Below are 20,215 nucleotides of genomic sequence, written 5' to 3' on the forward strand. Positions count from 1 at the left end.
CTTCGAATAGCATAGATTGCCCTGACATTTACGACGCTAAGACTTATATAGCGTAATATACAAAGCCACAAGAACGTTTGAATCCACAAGCACGAAGATCAGAGAAATCCATGTACTTCCCATCATTCCCATGGTGGTACAACGAATGCAGCGCCAGAGTTCCCTCTAGTAAGTATAGTAGGAAACTCTATGGCTGGCGATTATTGTGCATGGAAAACGTCACCCAAAAGGCAGAATTTCGATTGTTATATCCAATACGCGGTGAATAACATATCATTATATATGGTTTTTTTTTTCATAGCCCTAATGCATAAATTGATACTCTGAAGTCAAATCATCACTATAGCCGATATATCGTTATATGTGGTATTGTTATAATTGGACTGCACTGTATATACAGTCGAACCCGCTTATAATGATACCAGTTTTAACAATATATCGGTTATAACAATGAAAAGCTGCTGCACTGTCAACTTTTGTATGTTTTCTAAGGGGAAATAACCCGCTTACTACAATGTCCCCACGCTGCGTTATCGGTTATAACGATACGGTCTGGCTGCTGGATGTCCATGCCGAAAGGTAATGGAATGCGAAATCCTCAAAAAGAAAAAAGTGAAATGAGAGCCGCTGCATGATCACCCACCACTGCAACTGCCGCCACTCGTTTCTCTCCGTGAGATATACACGCCAGCCTCGCACACATCTCTTCCGTTGTCCTTCCACCCCTCCGAACACGAATGGGCTGCGCCCATAGCTCTGTGCCGCACCACCCTCTGAAACACGAATGCACCACGCCAACTGCGCTGACAACACTGCCAGCAGTGCTCCACGAGCCGTGTTCTGAAACAATCACCTTCCGCGACAGATCTGCCCGCTGATCATTGGCAATGCATGACATTGCTGGTGAAAAGAAAGGGCACTGCTATAGATTTGGAAACTAAGTGCTTCTAACCGATGAGGCGATTGTTGTGAATGTGCTTGCATCAGATAGCAACAGTGACAGCCACGACGGCAGCAGTGACGCGGTAGGGCAGGCTGCTTCAACATTGTCCCCGCGGGAGGTCCTGTATATGATTCAGTCCCTCATGGGCTCGTTTCTACGAGGGACCTTCCGCTTCACTACGTGGCGCACCTGGATGCCTTGGAGAAGGATGTCCGCAAGCTTTGCGTAAAGCAAGGGAGGCTGATGGATATGTGGTTTGCTTGTGCAAGCCAGTGGGAAGTACGTGGCAAGATGCTTATGGCGATCACGCCACAGTGTTTCTTTTGGATTTCTCAAGCTGAGATGCTGCCGCGACAACCTTCCCGCATTCTTTAGAAGGCACCTTTTAGGGCCACCAAAGCAATGGCTCAGCAGAGCTTGTACGTCACTTGCCACACGTGACCCTTCTTTGCAGTTGTTACCGTATATACAGGATTGTAAGTCGACTCGAATGTAATTCGACCTTCCCATATTGCATGTGACAGAAAAGAAAAGAAGAAAAAAGAAGGGCATACCCGAGGATGCATTCCGTAACGAAAATTTATTAGTAGCTGGCATGGCCACTGGATTCCTCGTCTTCACTTGTGCCATCATCCCCTCTAGTCCTGCCATCGTCATTGCTGCTATGGTCCCACAGCATGTCGTCGTCCAGTGAAATTCTGTATTCGGCAAATGACCACACCATGACATCTCGTGGAACAGCCGCCCACGCCGAAAGCACCCAACCACACGCAGCCGTCAAGGAGGCTCTTTTGACACATCCAGTTGGCGTAAGTTCACGATAATCTGTCGCCAGCTACTCGTATTCATGGCGGAGCAGGTCCTTAGAAGGTGAAGCTCAGGGCTTGTTTCATGACCATGTCACACATCACTGGCAGGGACCGATTAAGCATTTCAGCGACGTAAACCGCAAGCTTAGCCTCCAGCTCCGGAAAGCATCTCGACTTGGCCTGTGGAAACCTCTTCGCTTGCCATCACAGGTGAAAATTCTGCTTCACTGCAGTTGCCACTCTCGCACCACTTGTTCAGGAACATTGAACTTGCTGAGCAGTTATTTGTTTTTTCGGCGTAAAGGATGGCAGCCCTCTGAACGCTGCTGTGAACGAGCACTGAACGTTTAGCGGACCCGGAGCACTCATGACGACTGAGAAATCACGGAAGTAGCCCATGGCTGGCAGTCAAGTCGAACGTGTCAAACTGCTCTTCCATGAATTATCGATATTCCCTGCAAGCGCCGCCATTCTGAGGGTGCCGTCATGAATGGAACAGCGACACTTCCATCAACTATTGACACCCCGCCATGAGTGCTGTGTGTGCTGTAAAATTCTAAAAAATGTTGAAGAACCCTTCCAAAAAGCCAACAAACGTGCAGTATTGCAGAAAGCTACGGGTAGGGCCATAGATCAAACATAAAATTGCTCCATGATTTTACAGGGGACACTTGTTATAGAGATGGGGTGGTAAATTAGGTGGGGAATACAGTTGAGCTCATTTATAACGAACCTGAGCGTCATGCGGCGTCTGTTCGTTATATCCCGAAGTTCGTAGTAAGTGGACCACAGCTAAAAGAAGTTGCTAGTCAAAACAAAAATTTCTTTGCACAAAGGTCCATGATGCTTGTCTGTTTCTGCAGTGCAGATCTGATGAGGACAATCTCCAGTTTATTTAAAGCAGAAGAGTGTTCTTCACTGAGGCCCTTGGCATAGAGAAGTTGCCTGAGGCCCTCTATGTAGCCTGCCGTTACAGATGCGCTCACGAGTACTGGCTCCAACGTTTCATCGTAATCCCGTTCCTACATGTTGCTCTCGGCTCACACTTCACAAGCGATGCTCTCATCCGTGCACGGTTCCACAATATCAGCGTCTTCATCAGCAGAAATAAAGTCCTCCCAACCAATGTCATAGCCCCCCATGTTGGAGTCGACATGCGCTGCCACAAATCGCCGCCAGACTGATCCTCTTCGGAAGCATCTGGCTCTGCATCAGGTATTACAGTGACGAAGCCGGCCTTACAGAAACAGTTCCATATGCACGCAGCCGTCACCTCCACCCAGACTGCCTTCACCATCTCAACGACTGCATGCAAACTAAAAGCGGCAAGTTGGCAGCCGGGCAGTCAACAGTTATGAGCAAGCACTCCACAATGCAGCACCTATACGATGCCATAAAGGCATGTACAGTAAAATCTCGTTAAACCGTACCTACTTAAACAGTAGTTTTGTTTAAAAAAGTGGTGAAGTCCAATCCCCGACTCAGTGGCCATTGAACATGATGCATTTTGTATGTGCATAAACCGTACCAGCTTATTGCATACATATCGGTTATCACATAGTGTTTCCACTTTTCGGTGAGCAATCACGGCGGGGCATCGTCCCCATCAGGCAGCGCGCCCGTCAGAACAGCAAGCCTCAGAGCTTGGAACAACAGCCTCCAAGCACCCTGTGTGTTTGTGCATGAAGCCACATCAACATTATTTCGGCGTCATACAAGCAAGGACTCGCATCATGCCGAAGCTCAGATAAAAAACGGCGGGTGCTGAACATTGAAGAAAAATTGTACATTCTACTATTGAACTTGGCGCGAAGAAGTCGGTGCTGGCACGCGGCAGGAATGTTTTGAGGCAACAACAACAATGACTACAGTGCGTGGTATTTGGAATGCGAAGAAGTTGCTCAGCAGCACTGCTGCGACAGCAAAAAGATGTCGGATACGAGGTTCGACTTTTCGCCATCGTTGCCTCTGTTGCCGATGTGTCGCCAACGGCAATGTTGAGGACGACATAAAAAGCAACAGCATGGGCAATTCAGGCCTCACAGTGGCAGAAGCTGCGCGTTACGTCAGCCTCATGAATACAATCGTCGCGACGAGAACAGCACCCCGCAATGAAAAAGGCGCCCCGCGACTTTTGCAGCACTACTGCACCCGTGCATGGAGAATATGCAACGCCAAAGAGGAATCTGCCATGCGAGTGTTTGCCAAGAAGAGGAGGCTCACTGAAAAGCTGGCTTGCAGCTTCAGTAAATTTGAGGCTGCTGTCGTCACTGCTAGGCCACCGCGGCATCAAACGAAAATAAGACTTTTGTCATGCGAAGTGAATAAATACTACGTGTTTTTGCCCTTTCGTCGCACTCTCTCCGAGTTTCGTTTTTTACAAGTAAGTGGGTGATATGCTATTTCGGTTGAGCAGTACTACCGTTTATTACATACTTTTTCCGAGCTCCTGCCAACTACGGTTTAACGAGGTTTCACTGTATTATGCCTAAATCAAGCGGCTGCACTTTACAAGTGGTATTGGGCGGCAAGAAAAGTAGAGTAACCGCCGTCGGAGAAGTTCGCACGTTGTTGTTGAGCAGTTGTTGAGCAGCAGTTGTTGAGCATAAGCAGCATGTGCAGCCCTTGCCTCTGCATGTTGTAGTCAAACTCGCTGATCCACTCTGCAAATAAATCACGGGCCATCCACGCCTTAGTAGTGTGCCTGTAATACAGAGGCACATAGCCCTGAAGGCAACGCGGCTTCTTTGATTTTCTGATTACAAAAAGCACACACCGGTTGATGCCGTCCATATTAGAGCACAGAAATGCTGTACTGTGCACTTTCCTGTGTTTCCTGCCAGTGCATGAGTTGCCTTTCATAGTGAGCGTTTCGTCTGGCAGCATCTGATAAAATAACAGTTTTGTCTGCATTATACACATCCTGCTCTACACAGCTTGCAGCAATGGCTAGGTTTTTACAAGCAAAGTGGCAGTGTCTTGCTGAAGCTGCCTCATCGACAATCGATGCCGCAATTCCTTGCCACACTTTGAACTGATGTAGCCTGCCAATGCCTGGGCAGAAGTCAGGAAAATGTAGCAGGAATGTGAAGTTTTTGGCTTTGCCCAGCATCATTGGTCCGCCTGTTGTGATCCGATGCATCGACAAACCACTTGAGCAGCGTGTCCTCTACGTGAGCATAGGTGGCCTTGTGCAAGCGTTTTCTGTCCATTGAGTCAGCATCAGAGCTGGCGATCCTTTTCTTTTCCTTTAGAATCGCAAAGATGGTTGATTTCGACAAGTACTTCTTCACCAACTCAGTTTTTAGCACCTTGGGACAGTCCTGTCAAAATTGCTCGCTTCGCTGCCATGTCCAGCGCTTTTCGCTTCGTGACCACTGCAGGCACGGCAGGCTTCCCGTCCGCTATCCTGAATACTGTTTCCGACATTCTGATCGAAAAGAAGAATGGTGTACTTTCATGTTCTTGTGCATGCTTTATGAGAAATTGGCAGGACAAGCCGGTTAATCGCTTCACTGATAAAAAAAGTGATGGATTCACTGATAAAAAAAAAAAAGAAAACTTGGGTCCTTGTGCCAACAGGTAAACTGTGAAATACGTTCTGGCAATATACATGGAAAAAAAAACTGGCAATGTTTTGTTGCCAGCAAAACTGGGGTTGTGTACAAAGTTTTCTTCTTTTATAGTCGCTTCTACGCAGGTCGGGCAAGTCGTCGTATGGACAGCGCACCATTCCTGATTCCAGACTTTATTTAGGCTTAGTATAGCAGACAAAAAGAATTTAAAAAGCTTAACATTTAACACATCTACTGGACGCACCACCCTGCTTGGCATCAATGTTTTAAAACAATTAAACTATGGGGTTTTATGTGCTAAAACCCCGATCTGATTATGAGGAGCACCGTAGCGGAGGACTCCGGAGTTTTGGACCAGCTGGAGTTCTTTAACGTGCACCTAATTCTAAGTACATGGGTGTTTTCACATTTCGCCCCGATCAAAATGCGGCCGCCATGGCCGGGATTCAATCCCGCTACTTCACATCATCAATGTTTTTGGCAGGGTTACGAACATATTTACTATGCGAGTAAATAGGGCTGATGATAGCGCATTACAAATGCATAGCCAGCAAAAAGCAATGCCAGCGATGGCACACTCACTGCTTTAGATCCTCGTTGATGTCAGCCAAGAAGCGAACCAATTCAGGAGGCACCACAATGCCCGTTCTCCTCTCCGAGTGCACCGTCGACTTTTGAGCCAAGTTCATGCGGTTGAAATAGATGTACTTGCTCTGGCCATCCAGCGGGGAACTGAAACCCAACCAATCAGGATGCGTGCTGTCACGGTGGAAATGCACCACATATCTGAGCAAGCAAGAGCTTCCAACTAGCCTCCTTCGTTGAGTGTTGTTATAATGAACGACGTGAAAATCATCAAATACATTAGCAGAGGAAAAACTCTTTATAAGCTAAAATTCATTTCGAAGCCAAAATGTTACCTGAGACAACCCTTGGTATCTGAGTAGAAACAAATGTTGCCATAATGTAAAATAATGCGGCGAATCTCATGCGTGTTGCTGAACATTTAAGTACCACTTTCTTTCTTCGAGGAACTTTGACGTTTTCAAAATATACATAACAGATGGCACTACCTGTCCTGACAGCAGCGAAGGGAGACAAAGAAAGATAGCCTTCTCATCGAGGTGCTCAATTCGGTACCTAGGTTAAGAGAGGATGCAAGTCTTAAAAACCGAAAATAACGAAAAAAAAAAAGCTATTTTTGAGAACTACTTGTTTCGGCAACTGTAATGCCTAATCTACACCGTATCGAAAGAATTTGCTCCGAAACGTACTCTAAGTGTCTGAAAAAAATTATTTTGTCAGTGCAGAAGGCAAGAAACGACCCCAAAATCGTGCAGAAACACCGGAGTTCACGGAGCTATTTTTCGTCTTGCCCGCTGCTGAGTGCTGCCATCTTTTTATCGTTAGAAAGCTCAAAGTTCCGCCTTTTAGTTCCCTGCATCCCTGCTGACAATGGCCACATATAAAAACGCAAACATAAATCAATTAGGGACCGGTCTGACGAAGCTCGCATGCACGCAGCCCTGCTATTGGCTCAGTGTGCCAATGCGGTGAGAGGCGCCTTCTGATTGGCCATTGCTGTGGTAACTAGGCTAGCAGGCAAGCTCTTGTCTGCTAGGCCTGGCAGTGGGTCATTTCGAAAGCCGCTGATATGCAGTTTCATCGTTCATTGTATTGCGAATGTAAGCAGCAAATCGACCCTCTCTAAAAAAAAAAAAGGTTTGAAACCGAACGCGCGTCCAGGAAAGTGAAGCGCAAGCCGTCTCTGCTTCCTATGGCAAGAAAGAGGAAGCAGTTATCCCAAGGTTCAGACGTGCCGACAAGATTGCGCTGGAGATACGTCACTGCGTCGCGCAATCTCACACCACATCGGCAATAATGCAGCAGCCAAGCTAAACATTTTCCTCAGTCCTCGCGTGTAGGTTTACTTTGGAGACCGCACACGATGTGCCGATACCTATTCCGGTGCCTCTAGCATGTACATGGGTTCGCGCTGGTGCATTCCAGATTTTGCGAAAAAATTTTGCATTTTTAATTGTATTGTAATTATTATTTCCCAGTTATGAAGGTTGAAATTTATAATTTCCATGTTTTTTTTTTTCTAGTTTTTTTTGTTTTTCTCAAGTACAGTCGAACCAACTTATAACAATATCCAAATGCCACGAAAATTCCATTGTTATAACCGATAATTGATAAAACCGGGTTGCACGAAAAAGTGAAAGTAGGGGATGGCAGAGCTGATCTTAGCAAACTATAATGGCGGGGAGGCCATTGCCTCTCCCCACCACCTTTCTCCATCTGGCTCCCGATTGAGCTCTTTCGCTTAACTGCTTCCAGATCACACGTAACAAGCCGCGGCTGTCGGCGTTAAAGAATGGCACTGCTATAACTGTAAAGAGGGGTCACGGGTGGCAAGCGATATGCGAGCACTGCCAAGGAGGCACTTTGGGGGGGCCAAAAAGGGGCCTGTTAAAGAATGAAAGGAGGTTGCCACGGCAGCCTGTCAGCTTGAGAAATCCAGAAGAAATGCTGAGGCGAGATCGCCACTAGCGTCTCGCCACGTACGTTGCACTGTATTGCACGAGAAAACCCTATGTCCGTCAGCCTTGCCAACATCCTTCTCCAAGGTATCCAGGTGCTCCACGTAGTGCAGCGGAAGGTTCCTCACGAAAAGGAAGCCCCAGAGGGGGGACTGAAGCAGCTGCCGGGCCTACTGTGAGGACAATGTTAAGGCAGCCAGCTCTACCGCATCATTGTTGCCATCGTCGCCATTGCTATCCGATGCAAGCACGATCGCCTCATCAGTTAGAAGCACTTAGTTTCCAAATCTATAACCGTATGCTTTCTTTTCACCAGCAATGTCATGCATTGCCGATTATTAGTGGGCGGGTCAGTCATCGTCCGCTTCAGTGGCGAGTCAAAAGAGCCTGAGAAACTACGTGGCCAGGAACGATTTCGACGCAACCAACAGACAAACATGGGCGATTACGCTGTTTGCAGAACTGTGCTGAATGAGGAGCCAGTGAGCAAGATGCGAGTAGCACAGTTAGTGCAGTCCGTTTGTGTTTCGGAGGGTGGCGTGGCGTAGAGATATGGGCACAGCCCATTAGTGTTCGGAGGGGCGGAAGGGTGACGGGAGAGAGGCGTGCGAAGGCTGGAAAATGATCGTGCAGCAGCTCTAATTTCTCGTTTTCTTTTATTCTTTTCAAAGATTTCGCATTTCATTACCTTTCAGCTCGCACACCAAGCAGCCAGACTTCATCGTTATAACCGATAATGTGGCATCGGGGCATTGTAGCAAGCGGGTTATTTTACCATGCAAGACATACAAAAGTTGATGGTGCAGCAGCTTCTCATTGTTATAATTGATATATTGTTAAAACCGGTATCATTATAAGTGGGTTCAACTGTACTTAGTTATATCAAGAATTTCAATATACTGAAGTTTGTTATATCGAGGTTTAACTACATGCACCATGCAGAAGAAAGCTTTAGTACAAAATGTGCAAGGTGTATCTCTGCATTGAATGAAATGGACCAGCAAACTGTTTCAAAAGGTTCCACAAAGGGTAACCCTGTATTCCTAGCATACACGTACGTGTACGTTCATTTTCTTTAATAGATGAGGTTCAACTAAGAAGCTTTATTTCTCTCTGTATCACTTGACACATTGTAATTGAAAGTCAACCATTACATATCTGCTTCTTTGAATACGAGCAGCATGAGTTACAAAGGGTTAATTGCTGTAGCCGCCTAGAGAATGATTTCAAACAATGGCTTACAGGCTGGACAGCTTGGTACACTGCTTGCCGATCTCATTGGCGAGTGCCACGAATTCGGTGGAGAGGTAGCCCTCGAGGCTCTTGAGGAATGCCACCGTCAGCTCATGGCTCACTGCAGCAGCACGAGAAGGTAAACACTGAAGAGTGCAATGATGATGGCCAGTAAGCATGATGGCATATGTTGCACATTCAACTTTGAATTAGGTGGGTTCAAACAGTGAGACTTTCAATCTAAACTGAATATGAACATTCAAGAAAAATAATTTTCGAACATCAGATACTTCTTGTTTTGAAACAAAGTAAAATTTAAATATCTCTGCAGTCCACTTGGTGAAATAAACATGATGCATCTTTACATGATATGAAACTTGCATGTAATGCCGTTCACTATTGGACATTTCAAACTGGATGAGAAACCATTAGATCCTGTTATATGGTACACCATGGCAATGACGGTAATGAAAGAAGAGGACGGCACATCACCAGATGCAGTTGCACGTATAGTGTGCTGCGCTCATTGAAGTAGAGAAGTGTGATAGTATAGTAGCACACAATGTTTTAGAGGGACGTAAATATGGCGATAGTGGTTAAATAATTGATTGCTTCGTGTTCAACAAGAAAAATACTAATACAAAACTTCTGTTGTTTCGACCTTGATGGGACAATTGAAATTGTTCAAATTATCCTGAGGGTTGAACTAAACAAGATGCAGAAATAACACCAGAACAAACCACCTATTTAGCAGTATATTTGCCCCTGAATCAAACGCACACCAACTTTCTATGTGCAAAGTAGAAAACTAATGCAGAAATAGCATTAAAGCTCTCAAGCAAAGCACATGGGTGGAAGAAGGCTCTAGTTTTTGGAGCAGGCATGGGAGCAGCAAAAGTGTCATATTGGAGTAGCTTTGGAGCAGTGAAAACCCCATTTTGAAGCAGGTTTGGAGCAATTTAGGGTCTATTTCGGAGCACTTTTGGAGCACATTGAAGGCATTAGATGTAACTGAGAGCATTTCTTTTAATAGCAACTAATTCAGAAACTGCATGAAAATTGACTCTCTATTCCAATGGCCAGAATTATAAAGGAGTGAAATACATAAAAAAATTATTGCTCATGTTCATAAAATAAAAATAAACAAATGGCAGCTACTACAAACAGTAGTTGCACTAGATTAGCTATTAATTTCAGTTGAAAACAGAAAGAAAGCACAACATGATGGGGAAGAACTTTAAGTGAACTGAACAAAACCATTTCACTTCGCTACAACATCACCTACATAGATTACTATGACTGTGTATAAGAGCACACATCAGTGCAAAAAGAATCAGAGGTGATAATTGGCTTGCAGCAATGTAGTACCAGAAGCAACTAGCTACTACCATACGAAATACAAGGACCTCGCCGCTAAACATTAAAAACATGAATAGAGCCACATAATGAGGTCTGCACACAAACACCACCTTAAAGATTTCGTTGGCCTTCATAGACGGAAGAGCTAGGTCAACTGCTTTGATTCGCTGAAGCACAGAGGGCAGTTTAGAGTTCACGTCCCCGAGCAAAATATTGCCATGCTCTACTTTGTCTACGTCCCTGGCAGCCAGACCTTTTCTTATAAGTGCTTGTGCACTTGCAAGTAGAGCTTTTAGGGACGACAGTTGGTTTTGGCGGCTCGACTTCCCGTTGATCAGCTTCTTTCGCTCACAGTATTCAGTTGGCTCCTCCTCCTCATGCTTTTGCTTCTGGGATGTTGCAGTCTTTTCTCGTTCGATTCGCTCCCGGTATGCCCTGTAGGGTTTTCAACGCTTCTTTGAATGTTCCTGGTCAGAGGCACCTTTATAGCATCTCCATTGTACCTCTTCATAAAGGCCTTGGTTTGACCAATGCCTCCTTTACTAGATGCCTGCCGCGTCGCTAGTCTTCCCATTGGAGCGGAGGTTCCCGTAGTTCAGGGTAGTCGCGGAGGGACGGCGCTCGCAGCCGACCCACTTCCTGTTGCGGAGGAAGTGACGATTACTAGGCTGGCGCGCGCTCGACCAATGGCTTGAAGAGAGACCGCGGGTCCTGCCTCCGGGATCGCAACAGACGGCGTTAAAATCTCGGAGGCAGGGCTACGTGATTTAGGTTTGCAGCGGCCACCGCAGCTAGCGCTCGCAGCCGGCCCGGGTTAACCTGGGTGGGGAAGAGTAAAGAGGAGAGGGGCAGGAACCAGCTTCTCGGCTCACGCGGCAGGCATCTAGTAAAGGAGGCATTGGTTTGACGAAGACTGGAAATGCTTACTATAGACAAAGTGCTTCGTTGGTGGATTGTGACAGGACTGTTTTGACAAGATTAGTAAGCTTTGGGTATTTAGCCTGACCAGCAGGTGTCTGAAATGCAAACACGCTTGCCCAATGGGTGACCACATTAGGTGGCAATTCCCAGTCACTGGTTTCGCAGATCAGGGGATTCCACTAGTCAGCGAGCGATGACACATTGCTGGGTGGAATGACCCGAGGCAGAGCATTAGCTACATAGCACAGTGAAGGTGTGAAAGAATTCCCTTCTATGGCTGGGCTAGGTTTAAAAACCTTAACAGAAACAACAGCTTGTTGTCTAGTGGCAGCCTCGAGATCAGGTACTTCGCACAAGCCAAGGGAAACGCTCTTGCCCCGATGTAAAATGCCTTCTCTATAGGATTCCACAGTTCCATTGACTGCTCCATGTCCAGGCCAATTTCAGGTTTTGCCTTCCAATTTGTAGAGGACTGTACATCAAGTTCTTTCAGTTACGACCTATAGCTCCTCCAAATGACTCTTGATGGAGGAACCATCCAAGGACCTGCTTCACAAGAACCAACATCTCATCATAGAAAACATGCAGGAGAAGGTCCTTGCTTTGGAACAGTGTTTAACAGCGATAAATCTAATGCGCACCAAATTTTTTAGCAAGAAAAATGGGCAAGGGTTTAGTATGTGTTGCGCAATGGCATCCGGTTTTTCTAAAGTAAGCTTCGCCACAGTACACTAGTGTTACGCTGTGAAACGTATGCTACGAAGGCAGCTTTGGTTTTATATAATTGCACGGCAAGGCAAGTTTCGGCCCAATTTTCATGAAAAAGAAAGAAAAGGCTCATGTTAGAATCAGATAAATGCTGCAATCAGACATTGTGAGCTGTGGTTATTGCATTAAGATCTTCGTAGTCCAGACTGAAAGTAAGCATTCTCGACAGATGTGCGTTTAGTGCATTCTCCCAAGCTCCACCGAGACAGACGCTGTCACTAAAGGGATTGCCATAAATGTCATCATAGGGGTCAGGCACGAAAGGTGTCTACCAAGTTCACATTTCCGAATTCCCTGAGTTTTCCAGGTGTTCCCTGGGTGCCTTTGCAAAATTTCCTGAGTGACACAGAACTTTGTTTTACGTCAAGACGGGCTGACACCATGTTGATCGATGCTGTCACTCCCTAGTAAGTATGTTGAAAAATAAGCAAAACGACTTAATCATTTTCGAATAGTGACCTAATCAAGTTAGAATAGTAAGGAGTAGTGTTTATTTTATTCATAAAGAAAAGACAAGCGAGGGGTTAGTAAAATGCACAGCAAATAAAATATCTTCGAAAAAATGGTAAAACCCATTTTGAAAATTCTCAAATACGAATAAAAAAAAGGATGCATACTGAAGCAAATCTTTTAGAATATGAGCTATTTCTATAAACTGATAGCAAGCTCACAGGTATGAGGCCTGAACTTTGTCATAACTAAGATTGCCTCTCAACAGCTGGTAATTGCCAACCTTAACTGTCCTGACATGCTCTCAGCCCCCGCACAACGCCTGAGTGTTGCGTTTCCCTGCTTTAAAGAGTTTATTTTGGTTTGGATGGGGGACACCTGCATCTCGACGTCAGCCAACACATTGCTTTTTGAGCTCCAGCTCCTCCAAAGAAGCGGTGGCACGCTTTTTTTCCTGTATTTCTTAATGAGTAGTTCCTTTCTGTTGTCTTCGTCCTTGTGTCCTCGCGTTCGACCCATAGACCATTTGAAGCATCCTCTTAGTTGTACAGTCAACGTCCGATTTTTTGGACTCCCTAGGGGCCGCAAAAACGTCCGAAAGATCAGTCAGTTCTAAAAAATGAATGTATGTCTTTTACTGTCCTTAAGGGCTCAAATCGCCACAGGCACATCTGAAAAAGCTCCGAAGGCATGCCAGTACACTTATTAGGCATATCGTTTTTGTGCTGTAACAGCAAATGGCGAGTGCACGTGCGTATAATTAAGGAATACATACTGTGTCCCGTGACAATTGTCCCTTCCCACGCTTATTAAGCTTCTCTGCGTAACATTGCTAGATTGAAGCAAAGATGACTTTCGCAAACCAACATGCAACGCACCGTGCTTTTCGAGCTTCGAAACCAATCGCGAGGACCACAAAGGCGGAGTCGGTGCCATTGCTGACAGCGCCCAACACGGTACCGAACAGCAAAAGGCAAACGTCGAAGCAGCTAGGCCTAGCGTTGCCGCTGTGTTGGCTGCGGCTGCCAGCGGGACTGCCTGTGAGAGCGCCTATTTGCGTCAGCGAGGTAATCAAAATGGCGGCAGTGGTGGCTTTGATTGCCGTTTCTGACTTGCGGTCACTGCAAAAAGTCCGTAAAGTCGGTCTGCGAAGGGTTCTTGCACCCGAAATTTCAGACGTTCTTAAACATTGATTCTAGGGGTACGTGGTGGTGCCACGAAGCAGTTTGAATTATCGGGCGTCCGGCAAGCCGGTCGTTGACTGCATGCTGGCAACTCCAGCCGACGACGCGGCGTCAAAGATGATTCGTTACGATCCCTCTCTGTTACTCGAGCCACCATTACTGCGACTTTCGTTCTCTATCGATAAAATTAGATCATTTTCCCTGATAGAAGACCAATTTCCTGGGTTTCCCCCGAGTATTTCCAGACTATTCAAAATCCCTGAGAATTCCCGGTTTTCTCGGTTGGTAGACACCCTGGCCGCACGTACGTACTAACTGGTCAAGTTCAAAATACCTGGCGAAGGCCAATTTTAGGGTCGAAATAGTGAAAGCTTGAGCCCATAGAAATAGAATAAAACAGAAAATTGAATAAACCGGAAAACTGAATTAAGAGGGGACATGGCGAAGTCGAATTAACATAAGACTACTGTATAGACTGTTTAAAAGCAAGGCATTCTTGTTGAATGATTGAAAATTATTTCGCATAAGTTATCTGCCCCAAGTATTTGCTCAGAAGCTAGTGCACTTGTGTAAGAACAGTTGCTCCCCTGTACATGGTTGTTTTGTGCTCAGTTGAATGAGTCAGAACACTAATTGATGTTGTATCTATCTGCCTCCTTTGAAACTCCAATATGTGTGACATATATGACACTCCAACAGAAATGAATGTTGGACAATTTCAAATAGTTATGAGTCATAATTCAAAATTTTGAATATTTGCAATCTCACTTTGAATATTAAAGAGACTTTAGGGAGAAATACAATTAGGCTGGACTGACAGATCACACATCAGCAACGATGGATGTGTGAAGTCTTAGTGTTGTACATTTACCATGGCAGAAAGAATGCAAAAATAAATTTCAGCAGAACCTATCTACAATGATCATCGTAGTTATGCAAGAGCCACACTCACACAGCACACATACTCTATTCGACTTCCATTACAGCTGATTGAGTGGAGTGTAACGGCATGCCCTGTTTGGCCTCATTGCTTCTGCAGCCAAACGCCCTTTGCATACGCGTCAATATCCTGACACAGTCGATCCTCATTAATTCAAGCACGCTTCATTCAAACTTTCAGTTTATTCAAAGTGACACAGTGGTCCCGTTAAAGTTATATGTATGAAACGCCCGGTAATTCAAACGCACAAGCATTTCTAATGGTTAATTTGAACATACTGCACTCTGAAAATGCTCTCAGCAGTACACCAAATCATACGGCGGCACTTTCGACCAGCATTCCTCTGACTTCCCCACAGAGGAAGAGCTAGGAGAACCCACAACGCCAAGGAAATTTTTGCGCAGGCATGTGCAGGAGCGCATCACCAATTACTTCTGTTAGTGACGGGTGTCCAATTTTTCGGGCATGCCCAATAATTCAGATGCCTTTGTGGCACTGCCCTGTACCCCATAGAGTCAATGTATAAGAATGTCTAAAATTTCAGTCGCTGTAACATTCGCAGTGCTGGTCGCATTCTACGTTGGAATCTGCAGATAAGATCCCACCGCTCCACGGGCTTGTTCTTCGAGCCTGAAGACGCTCAGTGCCTTCTCCACCCTTTCTGCAATGTCTAGCTCAACTTGCCCGCCTGTGCCACCATGCACCTCAACGTCTTTTCCAAGCGCAAGGACAATGTGATCTTGCAAAACGCTTCAGTGCTATGCTTGGACAATCTTGTTGCCATTGTTGCCTACCTGTTCCCACCTCCAGTTGTTCAAGAACCGTCATCCTCTTGAATGCCTTCCGAAACGGGTAGCTTTGGACGAGCTGTAAAATTCACGGTGCTGGTCGCATTCTACGCTGGAATCTGCTGATAGGATTGCCCCGCCTGCTGCCGTTGGATACGTAACAACGAAAAAACCTTTGCCGTCCAATTTTCCGCACGTTTTTCCATGACCACAGGTCTGAAATGGCATTACTCAACGCCACCAACACCGCCATTTCGATTATCTCGCCGCCTAGAGCCGGCGCTATCGCACGCAGATCCGTTGGCAGCCGTAGCCATAGTGCAGCAAGGCTAGACCTAGCTACAACGTTCGCTACCAAGCTTCTAGCTGTTTGGGGCATTCTTTCACATTGAAACATTTCGCCGCTGTTAGCAATGGCGCCGACTCCACCTTTGTAATACTCACCAATGGCTTCGGAGTGCGGAAGGCATGATGCGTTGTATAATGCCGGGTCTCGAAAGTCAGCTTCGGCCCAATATGGTTGTGTTAGGTGGTGAAGCATACCAAAAGTTAGAAGGGGCAATTATCAGTGAACCTGGCATGTTTCCTTTAATTACACACGCGTGACCCCGCAGTCTCCTATCCCAGTATGAGCACCGAAACGTCTAATAAGTATACTAGCAGGCCTTTACAGCCATTTCAGATGTGCCTGTGGTGATTTGTGCACTTGGGGACAGTACAAGGCATGCATGCATTTGTTCAGACCGCCCGATTTTTTGGACGTCTTCGTGGCCCCTAGAGAGTCCGAAAAATCGAACGCTGACTGTAATTTGCAAACACGTTTGCATAAACCAGTTTTCTAGCCCTTTCGAGGTCAAACTATCGCGATTCAAATGCAGCATGATGGTAGCGGTGCTCTTTTGCTCTATTGTGGAATGTTTTTCTGCCTTTTCTCAGCTGTTGGTGTGGCTCTGAGGATAAGTACTTGCTTAGCATGCTACAGGCCCTGGTTTGATTCCTTTTAGGGACTGGATTTACTTTCTTTTTTTTTTAGATGGTTGAACACTTTTTCAAGACTTTTGCGTACAGCACTTGTGTTTTCCCATGATTATATCCTCTTGATAGCAATTTAGGTGTTCTCTTTTCATCCTGCTCGAAGGGGTACTGCAGACAGGCCAAACCAGTCACTGCTCCTATGCTGCAACTTCACACAAAGGCCCCTCACCGTTGACCAGGAGGCAAACAGTGGAGCTGTACGCCCTGAAGATCAGCAGGTGACACTGCTCACGCTGGCCCAATGAGTCGGACACATATATCCGCTGAGTCCGTGACAGAGTCTCTTCCTCATCGACTGGACCGTACAAGAACCTGCACAGTCACGGCGGAAGTCTTGAGACATAAAGCTTCACATAGGAAGCTCCTATTTATAAAACAAAACCACAACAACAACAAAAATTGTTCTCGGCATCTTCTCAAACGAATGTTTTCATTAAGAACATATTTGCAACTTCTACGTATTAAAGAGAAACCACCGATGCTCCTTAGGATGCCACAATTTCTTTACTAATGCTAAAGACGGAGGTGCTCACTTCACATGCCACTAGCTGGTATCTCCTTGTGAGTTGAGCAAGCAGTGGTCTGGTCTTATCAATATTCTTGCACCACCAATATATTACTCTTTTTATTTGATATTTATTTATGTGTTTATTTATACCTTTAAGGCCTACAGGGTGTTACAGAAGGAAGTTGGGCAACATTTACAGATCTAACAGGAAATGCAGCAGTCATGCATGAACAAAAGAAACATATGCGTTTTAACATACATATTCAATCCATTTGTAGAAACATATATAAATGCACTGCAAGTTTAAATACATCAAGCTAGCTTGCTGGCACAATGGAGGTTGGCAAAGAGTTTCAATCTTGACTTGTCTAAAGAAATATAGTAAAAAAATTTTGTCTTACACAAGGGAATGCAAACTTTGTACTGATAAACTGCACAAGAAGTATAACGTGGCTCAGAAAGAAGTACACTTCTCAGTTTCTCGTTCTGATGGTATATTTTTAAGAATAAAAACAGGCCCACGAGGCTGTCCCATAACCCTCAAACACAATATCATTGTAAAGGGGAGTTCTTGGAACAATAATGGCTGAAATATGACAAGGTATACAAATGTAAACTGAGCTAAAAGAAAGTGAAAAAATTATCTGAAAGCTAGGACAAAGGGTTATCGTATTTACTTGAATGTAATGCAATGCTGACCTTCTAGTGATATGAAAAAAAATGCTTCAAATGTAACACAAGACAAATGGAAAAAGAAATGGTACCGTTATTCACAGAATCACAATTTGGAAACGAATTCTTTTCACTCATCATCGCCGTCTCAGGAGGAGGCAGAGCTTTCATTGGGTGGTATTCTAGGCCGATCATTTTGGAGACAGTTCCACTTTAGCAAAATTTAGCCACTGGATGCGTCCCCAGCAAGTTGCTGTGCCAAGTTTGCGATCAGTTCCAAGAGTGCTGTCGGCTGTGTAGCCGTATAGTTCTGGGATCCGGTGCTGGGACGAGCGGAGCCTCGCAAAAGCGAAACTATTTCTGAAAGTTATCGACCGAGAATCAAATCATCGTCCGTGCTGTCAAGCTCGTTTGAGATTAAGCACTTACTAATCGTTTAATTTGGGGGCAGTACCAAGACACTATGAGGTCCACAGAGCCCTCCCGAGCAGTCCTGTCATCTGCGAATTATCGACTTGTTGACATCGAGCTGCTGAGCCTCGGCGGAGTTTCCCGGCTCTTTGGCCTTCAAGATTGCTCATCTCTCGAAGCGGGTGTCTTACCAAATGCACTGCACCACTGTCACGTCGCGAATAAACGGTGTCGAGGCGTGAAATGCTGCAATGTACTGCAGCCCCGTAATCGTAACACCAGTCAGCAGCAAAGTGAAAATTATATTTATTTGAATACGATTCGATCAAAAAACAAGTTCTCACTTTGGTCGACTTCTCTATGGATTGGATTGAGACTTAAAGGTACAGGTTGCCAACGTAACACTAAAACCCTCGGGATTTAGAATGTGTTTTGATATGGCCAATTTTGTTGTTACAGTAGACTCGCAATAATTCATCATCTTCATCATCATCAGCCTGGTTACGCCCACTGCAGGGCAAAGGCCTCTCCCATACTTCTCCAACAATCCCAGTCATGTAGTAATTGTGGCCATGTCGTCCCTGCAAACTTCTTAATCTCATCCGCCACCTAACTTTCTGCCGCCCCCGGCTACGCTTCCCTTCCCTTGGAATCCAGTCCGTAACCCTTAATGATCATCGGTTATCTTCCCTCCTCATTACATGTCCTGCACATGCCCATTTCTTTTTCTTGATTTAAACTAAGATGTCATTATCTTGCGTTTGTTCCCTCACCTAATCTGATCTTTGGTTATCCCTTAACGTTACACCCATCATTCTTCTTTCCATAGCTCGTTGCGTCGTGCTCAATTTAAGTAGAACCCTTTTTGTAACCCTCCAGGTTTCTCCCCGTAGGTGAGTACTGGTAAGACGCAGCTATTATACACTTTTCTCTTGAGAGATAATGGCAACCTGCTGTTCATGATCTAAGAATGCCTGCCAAACGCACCCCAGCCCATTCTTATTCTTCTGATTATTTCCGTCTCATGATCCGGATCCGCCGTCACTACCTGCCCTAAGTAGATGTATTCCCTTACCACTTGCAGTGCCTCGCTACCTATTGTAAATTGCTGTTCTCTTCCAAGACTGTTAAACATTACTTTAGTTTTCTGCACATTAATTTTCAGACACACTCTTCTGCTTTGCCTCTCCAGGTCAGTGAGCATGCATTGCAATTGGTCCCCTGAGTTTCTAAGCAAGGCAATATCATCAGTGAATCGCAAGTTACTAAGGTATTCTCCATTAACTCTTATCCCCGATTCTTCCCAATCCAAGTCTCTGAATACCTCCTGTAAACACGCTGTGAATAGCATTGGAGAGATCATATCTCCCTGCCTGACGCCTTTCTTTATCGGGATTTTGTTGCTTTCTTTATGGAGGACTACGGTGGCTGTGGAGCCGCTATAGATATCTTTCAGTATTTTTACATACGGCTCGTCTACACCCTGATTCCGTAATGCCTCCATGACTGCTGAGGTTCTGACAGAATCAAACGCTTTCTCGTAATCAATGAATGCTATATATAAGGGTTGGTTATATTCCGCACATTTCTCTATCACCTGACTGATAGTGTGAATATGGTCTATTGTTGAGTATCCTTTACAGAATCCTGCCTGGTCCTTTGGTTGACAGAAGTCTAAGGTGTTCCTGATTCTATTTGCGATTACTTTAGTAAATAGTTTGTAGGCAACTGACAGTAAGCTGATCGGTCTATAATTTTTCAAGTCCTTGGCGTCCCCTTTCTTATGGATTAGGATTATGTTAGCGTTCTTCCAAGATTCCGGTACGCTCGAGGTCATGAGGCATTGCGTATACAGGGTGGCCAGTTTCTATAGAACAATCTGCCCACCATCCTTCAACAAATCTGCTGTTACCTGATCCTCCCCAGCTGCCTTCCCCCTTTGCATAGCTCCCAAGGCTTTCTTTACTTCTTCCGGCGTTACCTGTGGGATTTCGAATTCCTCTAGACTATTCTCTCTTCCATTATCGTCGTGGGTGCCACTGGTACTGTATAAATCTCTATAGAACTCCTCAGCCA

At 45.4% G+C, this 20,215-nt stretch overlaps 1 protein-coding gene across 1 annotated transcript in view; it reads right to left on the bottom strand.

Annotated features, from left to right (window-relative positions):
- Ccz1 (vacuolar fusion protein CCZ1) overlaps nt 1–20,215 on the bottom strand; it is an 85,444-nt gene that overhangs the window by 25,026 nt on the left and 40,203 nt on the right. Inside the window, exons 9-11 of the mRNA XM_050174212.3 lie at nt 16,718–16,860; nt 9,113–9,224; nt 5,910–6,059 (exon numbers count right to left, since the gene is read on the bottom strand). Coding sequence (XP_050030169.2) covers nt 5,910–6,059; nt 9,113–9,224; nt 16,718–16,860 — 405 coding nt within the window. The remainder of the gene's footprint in view (nt 1–5,909; nt 6,060–9,112; nt 9,225–16,717; nt 16,861–20,215) is intronic.

Source organism: Dermacentor andersoni, chromosome 8 (assembly GCF_023375885.2).
Source record: "Dermacentor andersoni chromosome 8, qqDerAnde1_hic_scaffold, whole genome shotgun sequence".
Classification (NCBI taxonomy): Eukaryota; Metazoa; Arthropoda; class Arachnida; order Ixodida; family Ixodidae; genus Dermacentor; species Dermacentor andersoni.